This window comes from Aptenodytes forsteri, unplaced genomic scaffold (genome assembly GCF_000699145.1).
Source record: "Aptenodytes forsteri isolate BGI_AS27 unplaced genomic scaffold, ASM69914v1 Scaffold336, whole genome shotgun sequence".
NCBI classification, from domain to species: domain Eukaryota; kingdom Metazoa; phylum Chordata; class Aves; order Sphenisciformes; family Spheniscidae; genus Aptenodytes; species Aptenodytes forsteri.
Genome location: NW_008794911.1, coordinates 2,698,009 through 2,717,031, shown reverse-complemented (window position 1 = coordinate 2,717,031; position 19,023 = coordinate 2,698,009). Strand labels below are relative to the sequence as shown.

General features: G+C 40.7%; 1 protein-coding gene across 1 annotated transcript in view; it reads left to right on the top strand.

Moving 5' to 3' along the window:
- The window catches only part of MYO3A (myosin IIIA), a 115,382-nt gene that overhangs the window by 38,788 nt on the left and 57,571 nt on the right, over window positions 1–19,023 (top strand). Inside the window, 4 exon segments of the mRNA XM_019470996.1 lie at window positions 4,006–4,082; window positions 5,388–5,533; window positions 7,212–7,277; window positions 7,691–7,846. Of these exon segments, the coding sequence (XP_019326541.1) occupies window positions 4,006–4,082; window positions 5,388–5,533; window positions 7,212–7,277; window positions 7,691–7,846 (445 nt within the window).

Genomic DNA, 19,023 nt, shown 5'->3' with positions numbered 1-19,023 from the left:
ACTCTCCTTTTTTTCCTGAGTCCCAGCAAGAGCTCCCCGTTCAGCCAGGCCGGTCGTCTTCCCCGCCCGTTCTTCTTACGGCGTACAGGGACAGCCTGCTCCTGCGCCTTTAAGACTTCCTTCTTGAAGATCATCCAGCCTTCCTGGACCCCTTTGCCCTTCAGGACCGTCTCCCACGGGACTCTCTCAACCAACGTCCTGAATAGGCCAAATTCTGCCCTCCGGAAGTCCATGGTTGTGGTTTTGCTGCTCCCCCTCAGAATGACTTTGTTTTAATCTTGTTCTTTCCTTGTTGTCTTTTGTCATTATGGAGTATGAAGGAATTATGTGTATTTTTTTTTAGCATTTTGTATGCATTTCAGCTGATCTGTCTGAAGTTATCCTGTCTGGTTATGTACCATTATACAAACACAACCTGAAAGAAGGAAACAAAGAAATGTGACAGTGCCAAAGATAACAGCAATTACAGAGGAGCTGAGTTATGACCCCACCATTGTTGCATGGGAAGTGGCTACTTCTCTGTCTACATCTTGACAAGAATGGCGGCTTCTTCTCAAAGTGAAGCTTAAGGTGCTAAAGGAAAACCTTAAACCATTAGGACCTGTTGCCTCCAGATCTAGTAAAAAGGTGGAATTGAGTGATTTATGAGGGACTGCCTTCACACCATTGGAGAGAGAGGCAAGGAAGGAGAGGCCACTTTTTGCAGCAAACAGCATGGAACAGGAATGCCAAAACATACCTGCCAGCGGGCTTAAGGGGAATGTAGTGTAAGATGCTGCTGCTGTTTTACATCTGTTTCTCTAGGAGATTAAAAAAATGTTAGGAAATAACTCAAAGTGTTGCAGCCTGTTTAGATGTGCAAGGTTAACAGCGTGAGCAGTTTTTGGTCCAGAGACTAGCTTGAGGAATGATCAAGTTGCAGGTTCTTAATCAAAAGAAGGTCACAAAGAGGATGCTTTGCTAGGGAAGTGGACACTGAAGGCACAAATGAAGAAGGGTTATGGAAGAGGTAGCCAGAGGCAGTATGACAGCTAGAGTGTAAGCCCTTTGGGGTCGGGTCTGTGTTTTTATGTATGAATACGGTGGCTGGCATGTTGGGAATGTAGTATCCCTGCTGTGTGCCAAATGTGATTTTAGCAGAATTTGCTAGGGCTCACCATTCCCCCATTAGCATCAACCAGTAAAATGTGCATACTTCTGTCACAGGACATAATCATAAAATGATGTTGTACAGCCTCCCGATTTAGATCAGAACAGTGTCTGCTCAGATTGGGTGCTACTATGAGACAAATCTTTCCTAATAATAGGGAGCTCATTTCTGCACTGTTTTTCTTTTATTGAGTGCTAAGGTCATAAGTAGGTGGCTTTACTTTCGATGTTATTCCAATATGCCAGTTTTTGCAATGAAAAGCTTGAATAATACTCATGGTGTAAGTCTGCCAATTTCCAGTTTTTGTTAGTAAACTAATGCCTGAAATAAGGGGAAAAAAAAAAAAGCCTTTTTCCAACTATATGCACAATATTTTCTTTTGAGTATGGTGTGCATTGGTACTACTAATGCACTTATTCATTAAGCTCTTCACTTTCATAAGATTTACAATTTGTATGTAGTAAAACACCATTTTATGACATATTTTTGATTTTTTTAGGAGAATATTTGACTCGTTGCAGCAAGCAGTAGTAAAGGGGAAGGGGGAGGAGCAAGATGTTTTTGTTAGAAAATATACAAGTTAAAAAAAGCTGGTCAGCTATATGCTTGACTGGTTACTGAAATGCTGGAAGAAATGTTACTAAGTGTGGAATTACATCATCTTTCCTCTATACACAGAAAAAGCCCAAGGAAATACCATTTGTCATAAGACCTACACTCCATAATCTGAAATGCCACTTTACTGCTAAGAGCAAAAGGATAAAAAAGAAACAAACAAAAAGCACACAAAAAACCCAAGAGCCTAAAGAAAGTAGTGGTGAACAATTCAAATTAAATCAGCTTTTTACTGAAGTAAAAAAAGGGGCAGGAGAAAAAAATCCCTCAGTTTATTTAATAATTACAGTTCAAAGAGAAGCAAAAACCAGTGCATAGACACAGAAGACTGTGCACATTAATGTTCCTTTATAATCTCCACAGCAAGTTATGATTATTTACAAAATCTGACACTAGAATAATAAAAATTCAGTTAGTGCCTTCCTTTGCCTGCACATCTGAATCCTGGTTCCTCTTCCAAGACTAGAAAAAAGAGCTTAGCGCAGGGGACTCCCACAACACGTAGAAAGGGAGAGGGGAGAGTAGCCTCCTCTCCCTCCAAAACCGAGGATCACGTAATGATGTCCATTTGCATCACTACAACAGTGACAGACCCGTGGTGATGTGTGCTTATTCCTTGCTTTCTGAATGACGTGTTTTGCTGAGGGCTCGGAACAGCCACAGACTCCGTGAGCCGGAAGCTGGACCTCAGCCAACTCCTTGAGGTAGCAGAAACAAAGCCCCTGCTTAGCTGAGCCAAAGCAGGATTGGTGGACTTTGTGCTAAGACTCACATTGTCCTGCGTTCCGTGGTGCAAACACTGTGTATTAGACTTTCTGCAGGCACGGAGAGAGAAAGAGATGCAACTTTCTCAAGCCTGGAGTAGGCTAGAGGGAGACAGCCACAAAAGCAATGGTTGTGTTTGTCTCAAAGGAACAGGCGGGATCTTTCTTGCTGCCTTATTTTCAGCAGTTATATACATTTCTGTGATGGACAAATGCAGATATTTTGTGAATCAGAGCTGAACACATAGCTTTAGAGTGAAAAAACAGATCAAGCCCTCTATGGTTTCTTGACCACCAGTGAAAAAACCCCAAACAATCAAATTTTATCTAGACAGAGGTTTAGTTAGTATTTCCACTGGGCAGTTAATGTGAATTGCTCCTGTTACAAACCATCTGCAGGGTTTTCACAAAGATAAGGTCTACAAGAGTAGAACACAGCACCTTTCTTGCCATCCATGATATCAGCACTTCAGAATATGCCTCTGGTGGACCTCACAGTGGCTGTGACTCATAAATCCATAGTAGTTCAGGACTTGCTAGCAGAGGGGCTGTTTTTCTCCACGAGTGGACCTCACAGTTGATTGTGACTCGTAAATCCATAATAGTTCAGGACATGCTAGCTGAGGAGCTGTTTTTCTCCATGTGTTGTACTCTCCCCTTTGCACGCACTAGAGATATTTCCAACCAATACACCCTTGTTTTGTAAGGAAGGAAATAGGTGGCAGGCTAGTCAGAATTGTGCTGCAGCCCACTTGAATTCCTAATGTTTCAGTGTCCTTTAATTTAAAAACGTAAGGAATCTTTAGAATTCAGAGTTCACTTTCCAGCTCTTGGCCTGAAATAGTTAATTCCTTAAACTACAGCTCGTGTTACAAAGCTGATTTGCAGGCATTTGATGGTGCTTTGAGAATGTGCTTTGAGCATGGAGAGACTTCTGGTTTTGTAAGAATTTTTGAGGTTTCACTGTTTTGTTGTTTCTTTTTTATGGCAGAGCAGCTAAGAGATGAGGATAAGTATCTTTTCTAGTGTTCAACCTAAAATATATAAATAATGAAACAGAAGTCTAGTGTCAGTACTGAGCATTAAAAGAAAAAAAGAATCTGTGGAAAGTATAGTAAGTTTTTTTTTTTTTTCTCCCTACCTAAGGTGCTTTACTGCTCTCCTAAAACAGGATATAGAAAAACTGTAATTAGCCAGTCAAAATATATGGAGTCAGATTACTAATGAAATGCTCATTTGGGACTAAATCCCGATCCTACTGAAGTCACTGGAAACAAAGGATGCGGAGAACCTCAGCTGAAATGCTCAGTACCTTTGACGACTGGGCCTCTCTTTCCAGAGAACTGGAAAGATATATTTAAGATTCGCCTGCAGAGGAAGTCATAGCATGACAAGACGAGGATGGCACCATTCAGAAGGGCTGTCTTGGATGGAAATAGCAGTTGCTCTGATTATAGCTTCCCTTCGTTCTTCCAGGTGTGTCTGCTCAGCTGACCAGCACTCGTCTCCGTCGGAACACCTCCGTGGGCACCCCGTTCTGGATGGCTCCAGAGGTTAGATTCATGTTTCAAAACATTTTGTCACTGGTATTTGAGCTGCCACATTCTGCATTTCTGTTCTTTCTTTGTCTTTCTTCCTGACCACTGGACCTTTCACCACATGAAATAGCAATGTCCTTTAAAAAAGTGGTTTAGACCTTTTTTCTTACATGTTTGCAAGGATTAAGTTACAATGGGGTTTATTTTTGAAATGACAAGGTTAGAGCCAGAGATCAAGATGTTGAATTGCTTACTAAATTGTTAAAGAGGAGAGAGTACTACCATTGATCCTTTCCAGCCTTCCAAGCTCTGAAACTATAGCTGTCTCATCTCCCCATGGATGGAAGGAGCCCAGGGTGGTACTGTGATACGTTATAGCTTTTATTTTTTGATTTCTACACCTGGAAAGTTTTTAATACTATATATCAATAGCTGACAGCAAGAAATGGAAGAGGTTATTATGAATAAATAAGATGTACTATGTATCTTTGGAGATTTTTCCAGCCTGAAATTGAAGCATATAAAGATATATTTTAAGCTGAGGCAGGAAAAATATTTTGTTATAAATAAGCCTATGTACTTACACTATTTGTATGCACAGAAACACATGCATATACATCTATTTATAGCACATGAAACTACTCTGTTTATACACACATATTTTTATAAACATACTCTGTTTATACACATTGGTCTAGCCATGTAGCTAATGGGATACACATTGGTTTAGACCTGTAGCTAATGGGATGAAAAATTCTAGATTCATCGGGCATTGTGGATGAGCTGAAATGCATATGAAATTAAATACATTTGCTGTAAACCAGTGGCAAACACATTGTCGAGAAATTAGCTTGGTCTTGAAATTGGCTGATTTGGCTGAATAAGGACCCAGTAGGAGACAGTGAATTCAACTTCTGCTTTCTGGCTTGTTTCACTTCATGGAGACAGCAGTATAGCTCCATTAGTTATTTTGCAGGAATAATCCATAGAAAAGAGATTTAGGGTTGTTGAGTTTCCTTCTACTTCCCTCAGCCATGGGATGCAGTTTACCACCTTCAGCTGAAAAAGCAAAGGATTTGCACCCTTTTGTCAGATCAGGGAACATCTGGTGAGAGAACCTGGTGTTCACAGAGACCTGCTTTCTCTAGTTTAAGCATTGCTTATTTTCAGCAACAGGCTGCTTTAGCTTGCTGAATGTGTGCAAGTCTGTTTATTTCACCCAGTATGTCCATCCTGTAAGAGATTCCCCCAGCTGTGGATGTACTCTTAAATTCAGACATTTGACCATCCAGTGACCATCCCAGTCTTTTACTCCAACAGGTGATTGCCTGTGAGCAGCAGCTAGATAGCTCCTATGATGCCAGATGTGATGCATGGTCACTGGGTATTACTGCAATAGAATTGGGAGATGGAGATCCACCCCTTGCTGATTTGCACCCTATGAGGGCACTCTTCAAAATACCAAGGTAATATCTTGACGTGTTTATTTCTTGCCAGGTTAGACAACTTTTTCCTTAACTGTTACTTTCTTCAAACTTAGACTGTTTAAGTATGTACAGTTTCTTCATATTATTTATACTAAGAGGAAGCTAGAAATTGTCCAGCTGTATTTTCTGCCTGCTCTGGTTCAGCCATGTGCGCACATCGAGAAGTTCAGAGCTGATCATGGCTACATTTGAGAAAAAGCCATAAGGCCTTCTCCTGAGTGGACTGCTGCCCAATATACATGAGCGCAGGCCTCAGCTGAGTCCCGTATATTCTGTTACAGAGAATGACTTATGATAGAAATACAGAGTCTGAGTATGCCACTGTGGTGAACAGGCCCCATACCGGTCCTCAAGAGTTATCCCATGTCCTTTGAAGCAAAAAGTGTTGTTCCACCACTCACGTACATTTAGGCTGCCACCTTTCATTAGCTTGTGCTGGTCCTGGCAGTTCCAGTGCTGCTGTCCTCGGGCAGTGCAAATAGCAACTTCTTTCACGTTTTCTTTGAAGCTGGAGATAAAAGTACCCAAAGTGCCACTTACAGCGTTTCAAAGAACATCAATCTCAAAGTCTGTAGGGGCTGATCATACAGCAGTTTGTGGATTTCGCTCTAACAGATGAAGTAGTACCACAACAGTTGAGACCACATAGTATACCTGAGTGCTTCAAGTCCTTTTCAGCCAAGTCACCCAAATTAGATTAAATTACCTTCAGGTTTAAGAAATTTTGGCTGACTTGGCACTGAAGGAAAGCATGAATGCTCTTCTCACCTTTACTTGGTATGGGGAAAGCAGTTGCAAACTGCTGTAGTCAGTAATTTCAGCTAGTCCTTCAAAAAAAAATCTGGCTTATACCCTTACAAATATTGGGCACCTACCCTTTCTGCCCTGGGGCAAATATAATACCCTTTCATTTCACTAAGTGAAACCTGAAAGTGGTAGAGTAAACATTAAGCAGCACTTAAACAAAAGCAGTTATGATGATTAATCAAAAATAGACAGAAGAGGCACCTCATCTATAGGTGACTCCTTTTGTCTTCATGACTACATTCAGTGAAAACGGCACCTCTGTTTGAACGGAAGAAGACTGTTAAAACAATTTGAACCAAATTAACACCTAGAATAAACAGATCTAACTCAACGGAAAAGAAAGAAAGAATTTACACTAGGTCTGTATTTAGTCCTTCACTTGACTTCTGATTATCTTCTGATGAATGAGAAATAGTTAATAAAGAGCTAGTTCCTTCTGACACTTTGCTCAGCAAGTTGATTAATTCAGTCCTTCTGGGAAAACTTAAAATAGAATTTCTTTCAAAAAATACTCTTAAGAAAGTACATTGTTTCAGGCTTGAAAAGAGAAACTTGCCATTACAAGTGAATAGTGATTAATGGGTTGTTAGTTTCATTTCCGTTTATTGATTTGATTGAAAAAATTATAGTGATTCTTAGCTATGCTTGGTAGATCATCTCCATGCTATTTCTCCTTGTTAGTTATGTAAAGTAGGAGAACCAGTGAGGCATTGTATCATCTACCCATGCTCCTTTTACCAGTGGAAATCAATATCTTTTTTCAGTAGCCTTCTAAAACTCATTACTCAGCCTGCCTTCACACATTGTTTTTGTCAAGCTTATTAACTTATCATCACACTGACCTTTGCAGGAATCCTCCTCCAACACTACAGCAGCCTGAACTGTGGTCACCTGAATTCAATGACTTCATTAAAAAGTGAGTAACAACTGAGACCACTGTAGCTGAGTATGGAACATGTGTAAATGTCATGTGTAAAATACCTTTGTATTCTCTGTGGAAATCTGTTGCTACTAATATTTTTCTGTAAAAACCTAGTTTGTAAATCCAGTTTGACTTCAAAGTGAGGCTCCAGATTTAAAACATGAAACAACAACATTTAAACACCTTTGATATTTCTGTTTTTCTTAATTTAGAGAATATTTAGTTTTTAAATGCAGTAATTTAACTTCTTGGCCTCATCCATTCTGCGAAATCTTGCAGTTTTCAGTACAGAGCTGTTGTGATTAAGATGGGTGTATTTATTATGGAGGTATGAATGAACTACAGACAAGCATTTCAAAACTTAACAGCGATCCCTCAATGATCATATGCTTTTTCTGCCAGCACAGGTGCTTGACTAAAGATTATGAGAAGCGTCCGACAGTGTCTAGTCTTTTGCAGCATGATTTTATTAAGCAAATTGAAGGAAAAGAAAACGTGCTACAAAGGCAACTCATGGAATTTATTGATGTTCATCAACAAATGGGAGTCACTGAAAAGGCAAGGTAAAAGTAGCTAAAAAGTAGACCAGTTGGGACAATTTTGATACTTTCACTGTTTCAGAATGGCTAGCATTCAGAGAAACATTCACCTCTCATAACTTTAGCTGGTCAAAAAATAGGGACCTTAATCTTTGGGGTACCCTATAGAGCCAATGCAAAGAGAGGGGCATCATGATTCACACGTGGGATGAAACAATCTTTAGAAGTGCCTCCCCTTTCTCCTGTGACTCAAGATGCAGATTAGATTCCCAGTTTTCAGAAAGCTAAAGTTAGGGGAAATTAATGTCTGGCATTTTCTTACATTGGCATTGTCAGCTAATGTTTAGTTTAAGCAAGTATGCTAAAAAGTAATTAGTCAGGTTCCTGCAAGAATTGGATGCTATCGACTGAAAGAAGTGATAGTGGTACCAGACCTTGTTTTGCAAACTTCAAATCTTATGTCTTATTGAATAGATACTTTCTTTCTTCCACTAGTATTTAGTAATATCAATTCTGTATAAGTCACTTAGCACCTGATGGCTTTTATTTAAAACAACTGAAAATGGCTTGGCTCAATTTTACAATTTAAAAAACCCCACCCAGTACACTGAAGTAATGTATCAGATGTGAAATGTAGTAGAAGATTAGTATTGATGTACTACTACTGGTGTGACTTCTCCTGTGCTTCAAGGTAAAGGATGACTTTTTTTTTTTTTAAACGGAACATAAAATTTAAAAGACATTTCGGCATTATCATCTATATGGAAAAAGCTTACTAAGATCTGCCGCATTTCCTTTCACACATATTTATAGAAACAATATATACGGCAGTCTTCAGTTCTGATCTTGGAGAATTTTCTATTTACTCTATCCTTTGAAGATAATAAAAAATATATTTCTAAATAATTTGTGATTTTCAAGTTTTCTTGGACTTTGTGTAAGTGGATGTGGGATGAGTAGTAGTTTCTCTTTTCTGGTATTTCAGTAAAAACCTATGCAGTTGACTTAAATTTAAGCCTCAGACTGGATTTGTATGTTCTTTGTGGTGCAGACTTGACATTTGCTTAATCCAGAAAGATTCTGGAATTGAAATAAGCTTATCAGATGTCAGTTTTGAGCACTAAAACAACAACGTACTCCAGACTTCAAAAAGTATTTCTTTATAAAACACAGGGAAACGATATGTGGTAAAATAAGTCCAGAACACTAGATTGTATGAATTTGAATCCTGATAACGCTTGTGACACTGGTCTTTTGAAAGCCTAAATAATTTTTGAAAATCAAGCTTCTAAATCAATTAAGTATCATGAGCTTTTTTACCCATTTTATAGAACTCATGTTTGTTTTCTATCAAGTCCTATTTTTTTTTCAAAATCATTTTTTCCACGTAAATGCTGCATAAAGCAAATTACATGAGCTTTTTCCCTATATACAATACAAACATAAAGTGGCCCAGTTTACGTGTGCATAGAGCAGTCGAATGGCTATTTTTTTTTCAAAATCATTTTTTCCACGTAAATGCTGCATAAAGCAAATTACATGAGCTTTCTTTCCCTATACAATACAAACATAAAGAAAGTGGCCCAGTTTACATGTGCATAGAGCAGTCGAATGGCATAGGAACAGGATGATCTATTGGCACTTTCTGCATGCTGTTTAGACTGTGTTCTATTAACTGATCACTCTTCATATGAACCAGAGTTTAAGGGAATGTATTACTATGTGATGAATTTACCTATGCTTTTACAGTTGATCAAGTGTAATTTCTACATAAATGTTCCCAAAGGAAGATGGAATTTTCTCTCTGAAAATAATAATAATTTATTATCGGAATCTGCCAAAAAAATTACTTATTTAACTAAGGGTGTAATTTAAATGGCATGGTTAAACTAGTAGCTTGGTGTGTAGTGTCCATATTTCAGATTAGCAGTTCAAAATACTAACAAGTAGGCTGATACTAATTTAAATCTCATTTGCATTGATATAAACAAATCTTTTCATATCTGAGATCAGTGAAGGGAGTATGAAAGACTGCAAGTAAAAATCACATTTTACAGTCACTGTACCTATAATCACTTCAGCTTTAACACATTTATTGACTACATTTGCTGGAAGATTGTCTTTCATAGCAGTGAATGCATAAAAAGGTTAGCCTTCTGCTAAAAACAGTAAGAATACCCATCTTAATATCTATTGCTATCTCTGTACAAGCAAGAAAAGCAGTCATTATTTTCCAGTAGCTGAAATTGTAGTAAAGTACGTGTATCATTTCACTTTAGAAGAAATTAGAATTCCAGGCCTGTAAAGGACATTATTACAGAATGGCATTTGTTTTTTCTTCTGTTGAATGATAAAAAGATTCTACAAAGATCTTTGAATTCAGTAGTCACACTTTTTTAAAAGTCTTTAAATACTAATCATATGTATCTTCTGACCTTCAGTCTGCACAGGGCAAATGGTGTCAACAGAAGTCTGTACAGAAGTACCATGTAAATCTGATTCAGAGTCAAGCCATAGGCTGTGTAGTGACAAGTCACCTGGAAAAGTCTCATCTTAAAATCTCCTGGCTTTCTTTTCTTGATTATCCTTTTCTGGGACTGTTTGTACACTGGTGTGTTAGGGCCCTACTGTGGAATCCCTGAACTTTCACCAGTTGCTGGCAACTTTCCTTGTAAAGCTCCCTCCTGATCTCCAGCTCACGCTTTCTCGGTCCATAATTTGAAGGCATAGTTCTCCTGTTTGTTGGCACTGGGAGGCAGGTATTAAAGAACCCTTCCTTCCACCGAGGCAAGAAATCGTCATACCTGTGTCATGTTGTATAAATGGGCATGCCATACACACTCAAGAAATTTGGTAATGTTGACTTAAAGCTGAAGGTAAGGAATCCAGTTATTTTCTCAGTATGTGTTTCCCTCTTCAAATTACACTTTATTAATAAAAATTTTGTATTTCCAAAGAAAAAAGTAAAATGCCTGGAAGTTAATAGCTGAGGTCCAGCCACTGAGTCTTCCTGTGTGCGCTATTCCTGTTTTCACTCAAAATCAAATCACCCTCTTTGCCTAGCATGCGGAGGTGTAATTTGGCTCTGCCTGCCTTCTGCAGTGGTAGTCTGTTGTGGTTGTGATCCTTTCTTGTTGTTTGCTGAATATGCAGTTGGTATAGTTTGGAAAGAAGAGACCATGTTAGGTTATGTCATATTCTCTGGGGTTTTTGCAGAAGACCAGATCCTCAGATCCAATCTTTGTGCACCATGCCGGCTCGGGAAGGGTGTGTGATCTCTAGGCATGGAGTGGAGCCACCCTACAGTCACCATTAGCACCATTGTGCCTGAGGTATTTTCTAACATTGACAAGTCACTGAGTCATTAGGGCATTGCACTGGGCCCTCTGAACCTTCCCATTATTGTTACCATTCTAGTGAAGAGGAAACTACTTTTAGACTATTGTGCTGCATCCTTTGCAAACACCTAGCAAGAGGAACAGAGCCCACCAACCTCCTGAGTAACCAGAGAAATCTCAACTTACACTGACAAAACTTTTAAACAGCAATATGCCGTAGATCTGCTCCAGACTTAATGAAGGTGATGGAAGATTGTACTGTTTTTTCAGTAGCCTCTGAACAGAGTCTTATAGCACTAACACGTCCTGTGCTACTTGAGGCTCAAAAAAGCATGAATACTAGCAATGAGCTTCATTACAAATTCCACTTTTTGACTTTGAGCAAATGCAATACATTCTTCTCTGAAGTCATGACTTCTTTATGCTAAAAAAAAGTGTTTGCAACTTAACCTTTCCTAGCTCAGATCTCAGGTTGAAGAAATTATGATGGGAGGAGCATGAGAAAATGTCCCTTGATATATTAATATTTTCCCATAACATCTTGACTGAAACGTCTCTAAAATGTGCTTTTTGGAATGATGAAGTAAGCTATGGGAGATAAGTTCATGTTAGGGAGGAGGTGAAGCCAGCAAAGTTGCATACTAAATGTATTTAATTCGTGGCTTTGTTGTTTAGCATTTGGGTTCTCACTGAACTGTGAATTCCTGGTGAGTGGAGTCACTTTCAGGACAAGGGCCTTGGGCTCCTGCAGGAGTTACCTTTATCATGGCTGCGGCAAGAAAAGCCTGTTTCATTATGCAACTTCATAAGGTGGTATTTGCCTCTTTTTAGAGAGGTTCATGACTCATAATCATCTTGATACTTCTTTTCCCTCAGTCTTTTCAAATTGATGAACTTTCAACTAATAGAAAAAATTCTGTTACATCCTAGTAGTATGATCTTGAGGTTTTATACAAATAAACTTCATCCCATTATCTGTTATTCCAGTCCTCAGGACCACCTAGCTCTTTAAATATAGTATTTCAATTCTTTTCTGTGTTGACAGTGACACAAAAAGCATGAAAATGGAATTTATTGCACAATCTTCAATGAAAATAAGACAAATTCTCTAATGAAGAAACAATCTCATTGGAGCCTGATCATTCACCTTTGAACACTGCTTAAGTTTCCCCCATTTTTAGCCAATCCCTCAATCACATACTTACATTCTTGTAAGTCACATTATAGCTGTTAAGATTTATAATTAGTGATGAAAATAATTATTAGAAATGAGTGCTGCATCATATACCCAAAAACCGTTCTAAAAATACACTTCTTGCTAGGCCAAACGAGGGTAAAAAACCTGCATTGTAAAGAGTTTTACTTTGCAACAGAAATAGCTGTCTTTGAAACGGCCTTCAGAACTGTCGCATCTACACCTGACAGTGAGGCTTGTAAGACTTTTATCTTGAGTTGTTTGGCTGTCTTAATCTTGACTGCTTTTACAATAGTCTCTGCAGAAATATGCAATGATTAGTACAATGTGTATTTCCTGGGAATTATGACTCATTCCAGAACAAGCTGCATATGCGAGGGATATTCACTGCACCTAGATTTCAGCAACTGACTCTGGTCCCCAGGTTAAGAGACTCATCTTTATATGCCCTCTAAATAAATATGGGAAAGAGACCCATTCTACTGCAAAGTGATTCAGAGCAAGGGCTTTTGGGTGAGCTGAATTACTCTCCTAAGAGTTTGTCCTTCTGTATTGGCCATGTAGGGACAGCACTGAAATCCAGTGACAGGGTGCTAAACAGTTGCTCTATATAACTATTTGGAAAGTTCAGGGAGGTAAGTGCATAGAAGTTCATGTACAGCATGCACAAAGGTGGTTATCAATTTATTCACCCCTATTAAAAGCAGGGAGTACCATATAGTTTCCTTCCATGACTCTCCCTGATTGTGCAGACTTGTGTCCCTTATTTTCTGGGTGTTCCCTCTCTCCCTCTCTCTCTCTGACTCATCCTGACAGTTGAAAGCAGCTGATAGCAATCCTTCAAGCTCAAGTCTGCAGGGCAGGCTGTAGTGGAGAGCAGGAGATCACTAGACTAGCTTGACAAAGGCAGTATGAGGAGCAGAGTAAGATAGCTCACACAGAGTCCAGTGCTGCCTTGGTCAAGGTCTCCAGATGAAATCTGTAGCAGAGTAGGGGCTTAAACCTGAGACATCAGAGTTCCAGACTAATCCCTGAGCACTTCAAGCCACTTCTTCCTCTCCTGGAACTTGGCGTGAGCTTTGTTGTACCAACAAGGAGCATGTATTCCTGCACTGAGGACACTCCTACGTAGGATGGCTATGCTGCAAACTGCTCTCAGGTTGTAGAAGCAATAAAGAGTTTCTGGCACCGCAGGCCTTAGAATAAGCAAATCTCCAGTCCCATGTGCTTCTAGCTAATACACATCTCTATAGCAGAATAAGAATGCAGTTTCAGTCTCCTTCCATACAGTACAATGGGCAACAGCAGTGCCTGAATGGAGAATAGTTTACCTCCTGAAGCAAAACAGGAGAAAAGTTCCTCCTGCATTCAGGACTCCCTGGGACTAATGCTCTACAACTGCTACTTACTGTCATGTCAGTCCACTTGCTCAGCAACTTGTTTCTCCTGAAGATGGGATACCTCACCAGGCATCGCTTACTTTTGGAGCTTCCCCTTCATCTTCTCAGAATGGTTCTCATTGTAGAACATGGGCCTGACGCATAATGGCAATGAAGAACTAATCCCAAAGAGTCCTTTTGGAGATCTCTTATTTGCTCAGTTAAGAACACATATTTTTCCCTGAAATTTGTCAGAGGATACAGCCATTTCGTAAGCCTATTATGAAGGACCAATAATCTGCAGGGCCCTGCAGGGCACGCAGTCTTTTGCAGGGCATGGTAAACCAGCACAGACTTTGGCAAACAGATTTTGCAGACCAGGACATGACCCAACTGGCTGGACATGGGCCACCTCTGAATCAAAAGCCCTGTAGCTCTGCTGGGCAGCACTCTGCCCTCAGCAACATTGCAAAAGCTTGAGCACAGCTCCCTGAGACTGCAGCCAGTGCTGTGCAATCATTTAAACATAGAGGGAGCACGCATTGTGCAGATGCAGCTGGAGTCTATCAATACACTTTTCTAAATTCAGGTACAGATTTTGCATAGATATAAGACTATAGTTTTATTTAAGCATATTTCACCAGATACATCTGTTGAAGACAAAATTTTGATTTTAAGTGTGAATTAATATTGCTCTGTGCAGCCTCCAGAGAAATAGAATCACCAGCAATGACAGATCCTGTACAGGTTTCTCTGTGTTGCTTCTTTTCTGTTTGTCACTTTTAATGCTATTTGTAACTGCTGGGAGGTGTACAGCTGTTCCCGCCTTCACCTTACAGAAAACTTGATTATTTTTAGTGTCGTCTTTACACCCAGACTAAGGCCAGCCCTTTTCCTGTCACTTCTTAGTCTGTAGATGATTCTCCAACCAGTTTAGGCAGAGAGTTCAACAGGGCATCATGAGTCACACTTCCCTTTTCATGGTATTTTTGGAACTATCAGAAATCTTTTAAATACATTCTGACAATTTGAAAAAAAAAAAAAGCTGCAGTTGCCTCATATTGATTTAACTGAACCTTGAAAGATAAGCGGCGGGGAGTGAAGGAGGATGCAAGAAACAATGCTGCCTTGACTCATTTTCTTGTCCATACTGGGTTGATGTTTCTGGCCTTTAGCTGCTTGAATTGCTTGTCGAGCATGGCTGTAAGATCTAATGCCTCCAACAAATAATTTCTGAACAGAACAGAGAAACATGGTTATTTCAGTTCACAATGTCTCTGTGCATGACTATAATGAAATTTCAGCATTGATGTCAACAGCACTGATGCGGGTTTTTTTAAGTGATTGGAGTTTTAGTAAGTGAAGCAGTATAACTGCCCTTGAGGGGTCTGTGCCCTTTGACAGCAAAGCAGAAAAAATATTGTGTTCTGCAAATCTGCCGCTCTGCTGTACTCTTGAGAATGGAGAACATAATCTGGTTTAACAAGCACTAGTGTTCTTATAATGTCAGCTGAAGAGGATTACAGGAGAATCAGTTTTATGTAATTAAACTTCCCTGGCATAAATAGAGATAGTTTCCTTAAAAGAAAATGAAAATAATAGAAAAAGGAAAGTCTCCATGACTGGAGCATTCCCCTCCCTTCCTGCAAGGCAGTTGTTAACTTCCTACATTAAATGAAAAATAGTAATTGAAACAAATCTTGGGAAATATCGCTCTCACTGATATGCAGTAACATTTAAAAAACCATGTGCAACAATTCCACCAGAAATGGAAAGCATAACTTGACAGATGTCTTGTTTTGGGTCTTCCTTCGGCAATGAAAAAAATAGAACAGCAGAGCTTGATATAGTCCTGCAGTTCCCGCATCTTTCCCTCATGTGCATGTTGATAGGTCTTTCTCAAAGTCATGCTGATATTAGATGCATCTTCTCGACAGAAAATGACCTTCATGCAGGAACAAAGGAGAAATTGTTTCAAATGTCCATCTTTAAATTTTCAACTGAAATTGTTAAAAAGAGGTATAGATAGGAGTGTGGGTTATAGAGGGGAGAGATTTCTATTGAGGAGGTAGGATTTTGCTTGCACCTCTGTCTTTGAATGCAGTAATATCCTTTAGCTGGTAAATGCAAATCAAGCAGCAGCAGACCATGCAAGGCTGAAGAGTTAATTTAAATCTTAATATTACCACATCCTTTTTAATACAACCTGGGGGTACATAGAACCAAAAATTGTCTCACAGTGTTACTGCAAGGACAGTATTACCAGGACAGCTCTCGCGGGACAAACGGGTTCCAAAGGAAAGAGAAGAAGAGGTTGGACCTAGGAGAGGTGTGATTGCTTTACACCAGACCCATCCCTTTTGATGCTGCCTGCTTGTGTTCCTGTGTGTTTTCTGCTTCAACATATTTAAATACATACCAATTACAGCCCAGTTATGGATTTATTGCAGCAAAAGCTGCCTTTCTTCCCCCACGCAGACACGCACTCCTCCTGCATCTCTTTTTGTCTATTTGCGCTGCTCATGTTGGAATAGGCCTATGCGTTGCATGTTCTGTGCTGCATGGCAGTAATAAGGCTCTGGTACTGTGCTATGTAGTATTCATGTTGCTTTTCACCTCTGTGTAATTCATCCTCACCGTCATCCTTACAACTGTATCTACAATCAGTCTTTTGGCCTGTAGTAAATACTGAGGGAAAGAAAACGTTTGGAAGCAGGTTGCTTTGCCATGCAGCTCCAGAGTCCTAATGACAGTTTGAGAGTAGTCTGCAAAATATCCAGGTGTAAAACTGGCAAGATTTGGTCCCTCCCTTCCATCAGCACAATGTAGCTTCTGTTGATCCATATTGTTCATTGTGCTTCCTGGTCACTTAGCCTCCACACTGGGTATAGGGCTGCGATATTGGCACAGAGACTGTGAAACTATGCTGGCTCTTGCAATGAAGTCTTACATGTTTGTATCTTGATATTAAGGTTGCAGAATTAGTCAGCTGTGGTGGGTGTGAAACTCCTGCGTTTGCACTGTGGACAATGGAAAGACTCCAGTGGTAGCTGGCACCTGCCTAAGGGAGGAAGAAACTGCTCCATTACTGGCACCTGGGTGAGGACAGGCCATTCTGTCACCCTCAGGGAACGATCATTAGACACAAGAGAAACTGAAAGAAGTGCTAGATGACGTACACTCATGCCTGCACTTCCATCATTCAGATCTTGATTGTACTCACAGTTTGGGAGGGCTTCATTTTCCCATTTCTTCCAGCCCCTTTTCAGTCCTGGCAATCAGTAACTAATACCAACTGAGTGCCTGCTTGACTTTCTGCACCTGCATCCCATATCAGTGCACAGCCTGCATGACCTGAAGTAGCACCCATGAAGTAGGTGATGTTCGTGGAACAGGTACAGCCCATTAAACTCTGCAGTAAATCTTACTGTGGGAGTTCAGAAGTCTCTTAGCTTGCCCCATCAGTATGATGTTCATTCATTCTAACTTCCATCTTGGTGCAACTGCCCTCTTTTTTCCTGTCCTCTGTTCACTGTATATTAAAGTTCTTGCCTGGGTAGACGCCCACCTACAAGAAGGGCCAGAAGCAGGATCCGGGGAACTACAGGCCTGTCAGTCTGACCTCGGTGCCGGGGAAGGTTACGGAGCAATTCATCTTGAGTGCCATCACATGGCACACACAGGACAACCCGGTGATGAGGCCCAGTCAGCATAGGTTTATGAAAGGCAGGTCCTGCTTGACCAACCTGATCTCCTTCTATGACCAGGTGACCCGCCTAGTGGATGAGGGAAAGGCTGTGGGTGTGGTCTACCTAGTAGTAAAGCCTTTGACACCATTTCCCACAGCATTCTCCTGGAGAAACTGGCTGCTCATGGCTTGGACGGGCATAGTCTTCATCAGGTAAAAAACTGGCTGGATGCCTGGGCCCAAAGAGTTGTGATGAATGGAGTTAAATCCAGTTGGTGGCCAGTCACGAGTGGTGTTCCCCAGAGATAAGTACTGGGGCCAGTTCTGTTCAATATCTTTGTCAATGATCTGGATGAGGGGATCCAGTGCACCCTCAGTAAGTTTGCAGACGACACCAAGTTCGGCAGGAGTGTTGATCTGCTCGAGGGTAGGAAGGCTCTGCAGAGGGACCTGGACAGGCTGGATTGATGGGCCAAGGCCAATTGTATGAGGTTCAACAAGGCCAAGTGCTGGGTCCTGCACTTGGGTCACAACAACCCCATGCAGCGCTACAGGCTTGGGGAAGAGTGGCTGGAAGGCTGCCTGGCAGAAAAGGACCTGGCAGTGTGCCCAGGTGGCCAAGAAGGCCAATGGCATCCTGGCCTGTATCAGAAATAGTGTGGCCAGCAGGAGTAGGGAAGTGATCGTGCCCCTGTACTCGGCACTGGTGAGGCCGCACCTCGAATACTGTGTTCAGTTCTGGGCCCCTCACTACAAGAAGGACGTCGAGGTGTTGGAGCGTGTCCAGAGAAGGGCAACAAAGCTGGTGAAGGGTCTAGAGCACAAGCCTTATGAGGAGTGGCTGAGGGAACTGGAGTTGTTTAGTCTGAAGAAAAGGAGGCTCAGGGGAGACCTTATTGCTCTCTACAACTACCTGAAGGGAGGTTGTGGCGAGGTGGGTGTCAGTCTCTTCTCCCAAGTAACTAGCGATAGGACGAGAGGAAACAGCCTCAAGTTGCACCAGGGGAGGTTTAGGTTGGATATTAGGAAAAATGTCTTCACCTAAAGGGTTGTCAAGCATTGGAGCAGGCTGCCCAGGGAAGTGGTTGAGTCCCCATCCCTGGAGGTATTTAAAAGACGTGTAGACGTGGCACTTGGGGACATGGTTTAGTGGTGGACTTGGCAGTGTTTGGTTTTTGGTTGAACTTGATGATCTTAAAGGTCTTTTCCAACCTAAATAATTCTATGATTCTACGATTCTATGAAAAAGACAGACACCTGTCTGCTTTTACTCATGCCATATATCCAAATGTCAAAATTAAATAAAGGTTTTCCCTGGTCTTGTCTGGAATCAAGGTAAAGCCTGAGTGTGTTTCACACAAAACAGTTTCCCTGCTGTCTCAGTTTACCAAGGTATACGCTCCATGTGTTTGAGAGGTGCTTTCCTACCTATAGTATGAAGGGGAGTGAGGTCATATCAGGAGGTCGGATTTACTTGGTAGTCTTTCTGTGCTTGTGCCGTATTGCACATCTGAGTTTGATTTAGTTTGTGAACTCTGCTGTTACTTATCCAGTTTCCCTTTCCCTGATTTTCCCCCATCTCATAAAGCAAGTATAACTAA